The 12,430-nt window shown below is 41.3% G+C and overlaps 1 protein-coding gene across 2 annotated transcripts in view; it reads right to left on the bottom strand.

Moving 5' to 3' along the window:
• Positions 1-4,459: 4,459 nt before the first annotated feature.
• Positions 4,460-12,430, bottom strand: part of LOC119377852 (L-fucose kinase) — a 65,657-nt gene continuing 57,686 nt past the window's right edge. For both annotated transcript variants that reach the window (XM_037647152.2, XM_037647160.2), the window contains exons 24-26: positions 10,931-11,033; positions 7,370-7,593; positions 4,460-4,850 (exon numbers count right to left, since the gene is read on the bottom strand). In XM_037647152.2, coding sequence (XP_037503080.1) covers positions 4,752-4,850; positions 7,370-7,593; positions 10,931-11,033 — 426 coding nt within the window. In that variant the 3' untranslated portion in view covers positions 4,460-4,751. The remainder of the gene's footprint in view (positions 4,851-7,369; positions 7,594-10,930; positions 11,034-12,430) is intronic.

Below are 12,430 nucleotides of genomic sequence, written 5' to 3'. Positions count from 1 at the left end.
AAAGAAGTCTATTATGTTAAGTCCAAGCATGGTTGCAGAAAGCGATAGGAAGAAACGTGTCGTAGATATACCGTACATTCATCGCTTATCTCACAGGCTAAAGAAAGTAGGAACTAGATACGGCGTTAATGTTTTCACGGCTGCCAATAAGCTAGGTAAGATTTGTGCCGCTGTGCAGAGGAAGAATGAGGGAGTAAAAGACAAGAAGCGGACCGATATTTGTTTCGTAAAACACACCAACAAATTCACTGATTGCCGTACGAGTGTGGTGTATAAGATTCCTTTCAGCTGCGGCCGCTTCTACGTAGGACAGACGGGCCGATGCATCAACCAGAGATTGTTGGAACATAAGAGATCGCTTACAGGAGGCTCACCTTCTAATCTATCTTTACATTGTCGAGATTGTAAGTGCACGCCAAAATTTGATGAATGCGCAGTGTTGTACCGGCATAGAAATGAAGAAACGCGCCTGATGATTGAAGCATGGCATATCGAGAATAGTGGTAGTGCATGCGTGAGCCAACCGTCTATTAACTTGCATAAAGATGAAATCAAATGCCTTAACAGTTATCTTCCACGTAGACCACCACGCGTGCCGGATTGATAGGTTCGCCTGTTGCATGGGCATGCGCAGATAAGTTTTCGTGCCTTCTTTTTTTTCAGCCGTTGTGCGTCTCTTCAGTTGTTAGTCGGCGTTTGTGGTGTCCTGACTTCTTTCTTGTGTCCGTGTTTGCACGCCCTGTCTTTTTAGAATGAATGCATAAATACTTTTGCACACACATTATGATGCATGAATTGAAGCCAGTGATTTCACAAGACTATCACTTGGAATGAATTTTGAAACTAGCACTGGTTTTGAGATGAGAGCTATCAAACTTAGAGCAAGGATATTGTTCTACTGAATTTTTTAACAACACATTTCATATATTAAAGCTAGAAAATTCCTGCAACACTAATGCATTTTGCTACAAGCTTCGGGAACTCGTAACTAGTGTCATCCATCAATCTCTTACTAGTGCCATTTGCCACATCTGTTCCAAAAGGACGCAACTTTCTAAGTCACTGGCTTTAATTTCTAAATCGCAGTATGTGCCTTAAAGCAATTAGTTCAAACCCATATTAGTGAAATTTCAATATTAATTTGGTTTCATTTTGATTTGTTGTAAAACTTCAATCTGCATTCCAAGGGGAACGTTACGCCGCAATGCTTTAGATCTACAGTGCTCATGGATTCAAACATGTCACTTTACGGCTAAGTAATGAACACACACTTTTCTTTCCACAGTCTTCAGTTCGTGCAGCAATGGTGAAATTTCGACTTGGAATCTTACATCAAAGCCAACATCACCTTTAGTAGCCAGATTCGTAGTGACATGACGTAGTGATCTCCAACAATTGCGCATGTAAGTTATACTAAATGTTTTGATTGTCACGTTTCAATCTGTGAGTGCTGTACATAGAAGAACCTCAAGTAGCTGGAATTGATCTGGAGACCTACACTAAGGCAACTTTCTCAGCTCCACTGTGGTAAACTAATCTGCCTAAATACCTGCCTGCCCATGTCACTTGCATTCTTAGCTGCTTGAATGCCACAAATAAAGTGTAGAAGTATCTTCTAGACAAGCATGTAGCCAGGAATTTTCTTCGGGGGGGGGGGGGGGGGCACTTGCTTAAAACCTTGACTATTTGAGAGAAACACCTATTTTCATTATTTATTTTTGGTAAAAACACCTACTTCACCAAATTTTTTTTTTTTTTGGGGGGGGGGCTAGCCCTCCCCCAACCCCAGCTACGGGCTTGCTTCTAGAGATGCAGTGCTTTGCCTATTAAGGTGATGTCGAGAACGAAGAAAGTATCTACCATGGTTGGGAAAACAACCATACTCTCACTGCAAGCCCAAACCACTATGAAGAAAGGATTCAAGTCTGTAAACATGCGGCTTACTTGAAATTTCAAATGCAACCACTACTTCGGCCTTTTCAACTCTTGGAACTCCATTCAATTCCACGTCTCACTCAAGCTTACTTCAAAACCAAGTTGCGCTGAGGGGGCACAATGCCAAAAGAGGATATTTTGAGGCACTGGCCCGACTTAAAGTTTTAAAACTTAGTATTTACACCATTCCTCAGCCAACTATCATTACTATAGTTCAATTTAAAAACTTATGACTTGTACAAGTGTTAGTCGTCATGCTTGCTAGGAAAACAAGTGGAAAGTAATGTTTGCCCCCAAAAGATGCAGTGCCTAATATGGTTTAAAGAGGGCCAAGGTGGTGTTAATTATGGAGCTTTTTATACAATTTTTTTAATCGTCCAAGTGATGCTACCTTTTCTGCATCTTCCACAGTACCTAAAAAATTATACAAAAAATCTCACTAGAAAACACAGCCAGCGGTCAAACTCCTAACAAACTTTATCCCATAAGTTGTAGATACTGCGCAGTGTGAAAATAAGTTTTTCTAGATTGAGACTGCATCAGCCAGTTGCAAACTGAGGAAAGTTCTACAACTGTGGTGCTTCATGTGCAGAGATGTTTCCTGAAACATGCCATTATCAAATTTAACACAATTGTCCTGAACTGTGCACTTCTACTGAACAATATCTTTGGGCTATACAGATTTCCATGACAAATTGTGGCATGTGCACACATCCACCATTGTGATCTGATGATGCATATGAATAAATTTCCCTTCTGGCATCACATTTGCAAACACAGCCAGAAATAAACTGAACTCTAATCATGGGCGTCGGCAGGGGTGTGCAAAAGGGGCACTTGCCCCGCTCAAGCCGCACCAGCACTTGCCCCCCCACCCAAGCTACACCAGTGCTCCCCCCTCTCCCAGCTGCGATGCAACATGGGCTTGCACCCCCCAAGACCAAATCCTGCTGACAGCCATGACTCTAATGCTGCAAAAAAATAAATATTCTGACAAGTTAATGGCCATTTCAACAGTAGAGATCTTCCAGTATGATGTTTTCACAAATGTTATACAAGCAATAAGTAGACCATACACTAACCAAACCATTAGTGCCTGCAGCATCTGTCCAGTATCACCTGTTCGTTTGAGCACATTTTCATGTTACTATGGCTGGGCGGGCTTCATATTGAGCTCAAAAAGTAGCATTTGACAGCTCACATTTGCTGTAACAGATAATGGTGCTTGTAATCTTTCTTTGGCAACATTGGAGGAGTCACAATGTTGTGCTCTTTGGTACAAAACTGGCACAACATTTTGGCACATAGTCAGTTTTGGAGCACAAATCCAGCCATATGATGCCTGCAGTGCATTTACGACATTTTGATCAGCCTCAAATTTTCAGGCATTTTTTTAGCGTGTGCAGTTGTACACACACCCTCCGTCAACAATGTTTTTTATCCGGCATGAAGTGATCATTCCATCACATTTCTTTGCAGATAGAAAACTGACTTATTAGTAAAAAAAAAGCAGCTCCTATTATTTAGTAACTGGATCTCACAAGTATGGTCCCACAGAGCTTACTCAGTAGACCAACCAATGTAAGAACCAGTCAAAATCTGCAGCTTTTTTTATTGCTGTAAAGAGTGAAGTTCTATTGTTTGCCTGTGCTTCACTGCATTATCGCTGACAATGGCCACACACTTCACTCGAGCAATATGAAAGTTTAAATTTGAATCTGTTCCATGGTCATCCATTTGAGTGAACCAGGTAAAGTACATAAGGAGATATGATGAAACAATATGATTCAAAACCAAAAATGAAGTTTTACACTTTTTTTTTCTGTCATACCGACCCTAATACAGTTTCTTGGTGTGCATCGGTCAGTGCAATTTTTCACTGCGAATATTCTTTACACGCACATGATCTCGAGTGTCTCAGCTTTCTGACACCTGTATATGTTCCATGATTCACAGTTTTATATGTCTTCATTATCTTTTACTTGAAACAACACTGGCACTTGGTGATGTGATAGCAGGTCGTTATTTTTTTATTTTTGTGAAACAAGTACTAAAAGCAAAACATGCATTAAGACATTGATCAGATGAGCATAAGACAGTATCACATTTTTATTGTTGCTAACATACATTACCAGCTACAGCAGTTGCTATGAAGCAGCTAGACAGTATGTATTATGCTTTTAAGCACTCTTCCACACAATGCCCTGAAATACTATTTGCATGTGGCTTTTATTCACAGTGATTAAAAAAAAAGGAAAGAAAGAAAGATGCATACACAATTGCGAAATTAATTGTGTACTCCAATGGGATGATGGCCCAGGAGCTTGTGAGCAAGCTTAGACTCCTCAGTTCTGCTTGTGGTTCCAGTAAATGTGAGCAAATCATTGACGTGTTTTGTAGTTACATGATGCAACTACAGAAAACTGAGTCAATGAAACTGTTAAAGACTCGAGAAAAAATAAAAGAAGGCAAGCTATCACTGCTGCATTTCAGCAAAACAAAAAGAAACAAAAGAAGCATGATGGGGTGCACTAGCTGTGAAATAAAGAAATTCGATACAATACATGGTAAAACCATAAGAGCAATTCGCAAATGCCAAGACTCAGTCTTGGCATAGCAGCATATCACCAGCAGACTGGTGCATAATGGGGACTAGGTTGCAGAATTCATATGTATAGTGGCATAAATGTAGTATGAAATTTTGAAAACCCTCGGAATGTCTTTGTAAATGTTTCTTATTGAGCTGTAAAAATGTATAAAGAATACAAAAGTATAGGCACTGGTGGGCCACTTCTCTATATAACTGTATAGCAAAACTAAGAAGGACTTGGAAGCTCTGCACTTTCTCCATTGATGCTTAGTCTCAGGCCAGTCATGTCAAGTTCCACCATGTGTACAGTAACCTTTGACATTCCCTGTAAAATGAAGGAAAACAGAATACAAGGAACAATAATGTCAAATAACTTGGTATAAAGATGCTATGCTTTTGAACGGCCACAAATGAGATGACATTTTCAGCATAACTCCTGCAGTTCACTTTCCTATACTAAACACTGACGTGTGAGTACTATTTGCAGTCAAGTGCACGTTTATCTGCCCTATAAAAAATATTTATTATTAAATAAAAAAAGTCACAGCTTCGCCGCAAGGGCGAAGCAATAAATGCGATAGCAAGAAACTAATGCTATACGAAGTGAGGCTCGCCAATGGATACTCTCAGTTTGAACAGCGCTCCTGTTGCAAAGGCGGCCAAAGCAGCGAAGGAAACTAGAGTGCTTCAAGTGTCGAGCTGTGACACTTGATAGTTCGCGCTCATCTTCTGTTTGTTCGTTTAGCGGCGTCCCTTGAGCTCGAATGACTTTCGTACGCTCCGTAACATGAGCGCGGACATCACGGTGAAAGCGTGAAACATCCCTCTTCCCCTCAGCACGAGAAAACCGCGCGAGCAGACAGCGGAGGGGCAAGGTTCTCCCTGCGCAAACATAACAAGAAGCGAGCGCGCTCGCCGACGACTTTTAAATCCACCCGTCGCGCTCCTAACGCCATCTCACTGGTAATGAAGAAACGCTTATAAGCGCCTAGCGTCTCTGAGTCCGTCCAGCGGTAGATGGTGTGTATATAACGCTCGCCGTTAGCTACGTGGAGGATCTGCGTTTGGTGGCGTAGTGGATAGCGCCACTCGCTGCGGAGCAAGAGGTCCCTGGTTCGATTCCGCGCTTCGGAAGCATTTTTCTGAATTATTTTTCTTTGGGGCTTTTATATATATATATATATACATACTTATACATATACGGTGCATGACGGCGACGGCGACGGCAAAATTCAGCCGAGACTGTCCATATAATTGCTATCGCAATAAGATATAGCCTAACTACAGTACACACCGTGGCAACAGCATTGTATTCCAAGGGTCGGGAGCTCTCATTACATGAACCAAAAAGGCAGCACGGGGCAGGTAATTGCACAGTTAATTGCCTTTCTGAACATGAAGTCACTGTCCTGAGTGCTGAGAGAGAGTATGTAAGGAAATAAAATAGAGAGAAGCATCTAAGCACACACATAAAAGCCAAGAGAATGATGAAACTTCAGACAGGGAGAGAGGAAAAAAAAAGAGGCATAAGCGGTGCCGTCTATTCATTGAACTTGCAGCAACAGTGCATCAGCTGTTTAGGTCTAAAGGCTCCATGCATTGAGTCAGCAGGTGCTATCGGCAGCCTTCAGGGCTATAAAATGAGGGATGCAAACTAGGACATAGACAGAAGGAGGAGACAGGTCTGTGTACATCCCAACTGTGTAGCTACATTACACTATTCACCTCAACAGAATCAACTATTCCAATGACCATCACAAATTGCACAGAAGAAAAATTCATGGATAATTCCACTCTTGAAGTTTGCTTTAGTGAAGGTTTAGGAAAAACAAGATATACTCCAGCAATGCTGCGAAACAAGTGGGCTATAGGTTAAAGAGCATTATTTTATTACTCGAATGCTAAGTTCTTACACCTTATGTAGCTTTTGACTACATAAAACAAAAACATGAAACACAACACAAAAGTTATTTTTCTGAAAGCATCGCAACAGTGTTCTCTGCAATTTAGGAGTGTACGCTAGTACTTGTTACAGATGCTTTCAAAACAACGTAGTGTACACTAGTACTTGTTACAGATGCTTTCAAAACAAACAGAAACGTGTCACTGAAAGAATAGCAAAGCTAAGAGAAATTGCATCCTAAATGATAGACATAACATTCCAAAGAACTACAAATGATTATATGACAGGTAGTTATATTTTGTAATACCTATTTGCTTATTTATCTGACAATTCTACTGACTTCAATGGGAGTTGCTGCAGTGTGGGTAGGAAATAAGTTCATACATAAAAATGATCTCTTAAAGACAAAGCAGTAGCATAAAGAGCTCCATTGGAACTTCAATGAAAAATAAAATAATGTTTAATGTATCAGTTTCTCACAGATCCCTTGTTACACACCATGGGAAGAAGCCATGCAAAACAGAGATTTATTTTATGGCAGATGTTGGAATATATTTCGAAAGTAACGCTAGTCTTACGATATCTGTAAACTTGTATGACTTGAGGACTTATTGACTTCAAATGTGCAAATAAAATTTCTGCAGAAGCCAATAACATATTAATGACTTAATTATTAACCCTGAATGTCACACAATGACTGACACCTACTACAGGGAATAATGTGTAGCTGAAAACCAGTGAACTGCTTTTATGAGTTGCTTGAAGTTCTTCCTGCAATGCTTGGTACACAGTATTACTGCTCACTCTGTCGGTAATCACAGCTGCACAAGAACATAAACATGCATCCCCAAAAAGCATAACAGTGGTGTAGGGACTGTCAAAAATATGTGCCAGTTTGGTAGAGCCATAAGGCTGTCAAAACAAAGTATTAGCTCCCTTGCCTGAGTCTCATCCAAAAGCTTCTGCACAAAGCCAGCCTGGTGAGGTTCTTTGGTGAGGGCACACAGGAAACCACCACCGCCTGCACCTAGCAGCAGTTGACCATGAACGTGTGGCCGCAGAAGCTCCATAAGACGCCCAACAAACATTGGCTCACACCCAGCAGCGAGCACCTTCTTTAGCTGCCAGTAGTGGTCCAACCACTTGCCAATCGCCTCCAGATCCCCTGGTTGCAGAATACTCAATGAAGCACTCGCAACATTATCTTTGTACAGCTGTCTAACAAGCTTCACTGCAGCAACTGCAGTCAACGTTAGCAAGACCAATGTCTTCATCTAAGCTTATAATGCTTCCTCTAGTAAGAAACGACAGAAGGCGAAGGGATTGAGGGGCCCGTTTTTTTGTTAGACACAACTGCAAGAGTCCAATAGACAATAAAGCCAAGGAAAGCATTGGGGGAGCTATTCATAGTTTCTAATTGGAGTGTAGTAATTATGAGATAAAAGGAACACACATGAACTAGACTAAAAAACAACTCGCCACCAGTGAGGACTGAACCCACAACCTTCACATGCAAAGAAATACTACATCAGAAACATATATGAAATATAAAACTTACTGCATCTATATTATATTGTATGTGCTTGTAAAATATTAACAATGTAAGAAAGCTGTCTCTTGCTCTTCAGCACAGAAAATGATGAAAGATACATGCCATGAATGTCAGAAAGCAATATTTCGCAGTACCAGTGACTGCACTGGTACCAGTGACGCAGTACTATCCAGTACCGTACTTCGCAAAAATTTGGCAGGATTATGATACACGGAAAGTTTCTGGTACTACGCTTGTACTACTACGTAGCCACTGTATTATTTCTCAAAATGTGTGCTTCCCTTAATATCATCTGAAAGTATGCGGACAGAAGTAGCACTAAGAGAAACTTCTCCTAGATCTTAAATCTTCCTTGTTTGGTCTTGTTTTAAAATCTTGGTCTAACTTATCTGGGACATCCCCCCCCCCACACACACACACTGACAGGTGTACTTGACTTTTCATCTTCACTTCGCGTTTCACCTGCTCAAACAGATGTGCACATTATCTCTTGGTGCAGACCATGCCCCTGAATGCATCGGAACCTTCTCAGGTGTTTATGAATGTTCGACTCAGTTTGAATGCATAATGGGAATAGTTGAGTACATTCTTGAACTCATGCAAGCACTACTGGAATGTACGAACTCATGCATGCATACTGGAATGTACGATGGCACATGCATAAAAGCTGATGAGTATGTTTCTTAGTCATGTCATGCTGTGCCTGAACCAAAGCATAATAAACTCAACTAGGTCATTTCCCAACTACGTATACTGTGGCCCACAGAAAATATGATACAAAAATAACTCAGCCCAGGAACGCAGTTCACAAAAAACAATAGGAAACTGCCAGGTTTTGATTTCTTTTTTTCATTTTACACACATGTGGTTGTGCCAGTAAGAACAGCACTGTTGACGAGCAATGCACTGCAACATCTCTATAAATGTGGCAAACATAGCACTATAACCAGGGTGTCGGAACGAAATGTTTTTCGTTTCGGTTTTAGTTTCGTTCCACCGCAAAAAGTTCCGTTCCGTTTCTGTTCCGGAACGAAAAAATAATGTTCCGTAACGGTTCGTAACGTTTTTTTATGGAAAAATTTGAAGCTAAAGTAATCATTAAAAAAAACATTTGATTTGTGATGTAGTTACTTGCCTTCCTCCTAAGAAAGCGGGACAAGGGTAAAACACGTTCTTCAGAGGAGCGGTAGTAACTGTACATATGAATTTCTACCAACTAGCACAAACCAGTATACCCTTCAAAGTCATAGTATTTATTTTTTCCAAATTCAATCACAATCTTAGTGGGCTCAGTGCTTTGTGTCAAGGGAGTGAGCACGATCTCAGAAGCATCACGTCACTGAGTGCACTCTGTGATGTGCGAGACCGCTGTTTTGATAAAAAGATTGCCAGGCCTGCGCGGAGTGTGCAGCACAGTCACAGCGAAAGTTGGAAGAGCGGACTTTGTAGAGCCCGTTGTAGAGTCTCTTGGGGCAGCTGATACAAGTACACATGCAGGGTACCCACTACGCCATAAATCATCGTAATTTTTCTGAAGTACCGAAGTTCCCACTATGTCATTTTTTGTGATTCTCCGGAGAATCGTGGTAGCCGCTACACATTATGTGCGCTTTGCGCTGTGGCTGATGACGATGAACTATGGCTGAGCACTTTGCAGTGGGTGGGAAGCATTAAACCACACACTCTTTGCGGAATTAGCATTGTGTGATGGCTGGTTGTCGTTTTACTCTTCTGCCACGCTGTATGACCTATGTTAACACGATTCCTTGCCCGACATGGCGCCTGTATAGAGTATTTTTGCGAAGGAGTTATAAGCACCAGCGTGGCACTGTGGTGGAAGACTCGAATGCCACGCAGGGGACGCGGGTTAAAATCCCATCCGATCCTAGAAATTTGTTTCTCATTTTATTTTTTCTTACTTCACGCGATAGTGGTCACGGACACGGGCGGCGGCGGGCAACTATGGTGCCAAAATCAGCTGTTCTGATCTCATAAGAGCCTTCGCTGCAACAAACTTCAGCACCGAAAATGCCCTCTCCACTTTGGTCTGCGTGACAGACCCGCAAAAGTCCACTTGCGCTAATATCAACATCTCTGGTTGCCACTGTTTTTCGTTTTTCGCACAATTTCAACATATCTTTGCTTTGGAATTGCTGCCTGAGGTACGCGTGCTCACGTTGCATGAGCTCAGTTGTTCCGGACTGCGAAATGTTCTCGTGAACCGAAAAACGATTGAAAAAATTCCGGTTTCACTCCGGAACGAAATAATAGATAAAGTTTCGGTTATGTTTTCATTCCGGTCAAAAATATCGTTTTTCTCGTTTTTCGTTTTCGGTTTTTGTTCTGTTCCGACACCCTGACTATAACTATCCAAAATGACGCAAATAATCTCTAATATACGTGCACGTACAGTGCTCGTCAAATGAAACCCGAACAGCGGCAAGCCTTTGCAGTGGTATAGTGCGCGCCGTCCAGTTATCACCATGGGCAGGCGCGCATATGTGCAGTGCGGTCAAACCGGATGCGTGCGCCTGTCCATGGTGATAACTGGACGGCGCGCACTATACCACTGCGAAGGCTTGCCGCTGTTCGGGTTTCATTTGACGAGCACTGCACATAGTGCTGAATTATTCATCTACAAGGCTCCACACTTTATCCGTGATCTCAAATTCTTCAAACAATTCTATGCCTCTACAGTACATTTCTTCAATTTCTCTGAGGCACATACCTAAGATTTTCTCTAACAAAAGTGGTCTTGGACTGGCTGCTTCATTGAGTCACTTAATTTTACTTCAATTTCATGGCCTGTAGCAAGATGGCATAACTAATGAGGCACTTCTGGAAGTGCTGTACAGTAAACAAAAATTTAAGTTGTATATTTTATACAATCTTATAAGCATTGATGCAAACTTCAAAGGCTGAGAGGATTTACATGCAATCAATGACTTGCCTTTTAGAAAGGATTCTTTAACACTTGTCCTACAGAGGTGAAGCAGCTCCTTGAAACACAGCACCACTTTAGCATCTCTGGTGTACCAGTTTCGTATGACTGTCTGAAAGGATGACATTTAATTAGGAGCAGTAGATTGTAAGTATGGAAATATTTTCGCAGTAAAAGAAGGAATGTGGTTTATTCTGACCACATGGAGCTTTCAATGTACAGACAAGCATGTCTGTATACTGCTCCTGTCGGACAGTAGATTTTGCTACAACTAAAATGAACCTGAAAAATTTTGTTCAACAGGAAAATAGCACAGCCAAAAGATCCCCATTACTGGTAATTAATGAAATTCTGAACTTTTGAAACACTTGAGCAGCACTACAAGCTTTCTAAGAGCAAGAAAATCATAAAGTGATCACTTTCTTACAACATTAAATGTCAAATGTATACATGAAATATCCTGACGCAAGGTTTGCAATGCCAAGAAATACGTGAAAAGCAATAAGTTCTACTGTAGAGCAGTATTGGCCTAAAATAAGATGAAAATTCACAAACTCAAATTTTGGGTGCTTCTGGTCAAATTCGCAGAGAAAGCTGAATGTTTCAAATTTAGGAAGCATCACACACGCTATGATATCAGCAGTGCACAAAGAATTTGTATGGGGCAAGAAAGGCAAAAAAAAAAAGCTATTTTGTATTGTCCAATATGTGCATTCTGTAATGACAATAATTGCACAAAGCTATTGGATGTGACTGAATATGTAAAGTGTCATACACCAATTGGTAGGTTACAGGCCCGTAGCCAGGAATTTTTTTCAGGGGGTGGGGGGCCCACTTGCTGAAAACCCTGACAATTTGAGAAAAACACCTATTTTCATTATTTATTTTTGGTAAGAACACATACTTCACCAAAATTTCAGGGGGGGGGGGGGTCCTAGGGGCCCCCCTGGCTACGGGCCTGGTAGGTTATAGAGACTGGCTGATGAACAATGAAAATAAATGCTTTTATCAGTCAGGAAAAAAATAAGCTCTGCAACACCCACACCATGTTTGGGAAGTAGATGTAATAAGGCCCATTAAGAGGACAAATATGTCTACGAGGTTATCACCACACACAAACTCTGATCACCACATATAATAATTGTTGGGGTTTTACGTCCCAAAACCATCATATGATTATGAGGGACGCTAAAGTTGAGGGCTCTGGAAATTTCGACCACCTGGGGTTCTTTAACGTGCACCTGCATCTAAGTACACAGGCCTCTAGCATTTTGCCTCCATCGAAATGCAGCCACCACGACCGGGATTCGATTCCGCGACGTCAGCAGTCGAGCACCATAACCACTAGATCACTGCGGTGGGTTGATCACCACATATTAGCGACACAACTTTTACGTGTTTCTCACAACTGTAAACACGTTCATTTAGTCCTTTTACAGTCTACCACTTTGCTACTACATAGTCCCAACATGATGATAACAGTATCTTGTCATGTGATCATGACATTGA

This window comes from Rhipicephalus sanguineus, chromosome 1 (genome assembly GCF_013339695.2).
Source record: "Rhipicephalus sanguineus isolate Rsan-2018 chromosome 1, BIME_Rsan_1.4, whole genome shotgun sequence".
Taxonomy (NCBI): Eukaryota; Metazoa; Arthropoda; class Arachnida; order Ixodida; family Ixodidae; genus Rhipicephalus; species Rhipicephalus sanguineus.
The sequence above is the reverse complement of the archived record's forward strand: the minus strand, read 5'-3'. Positions and strand labels throughout refer to the sequence as shown.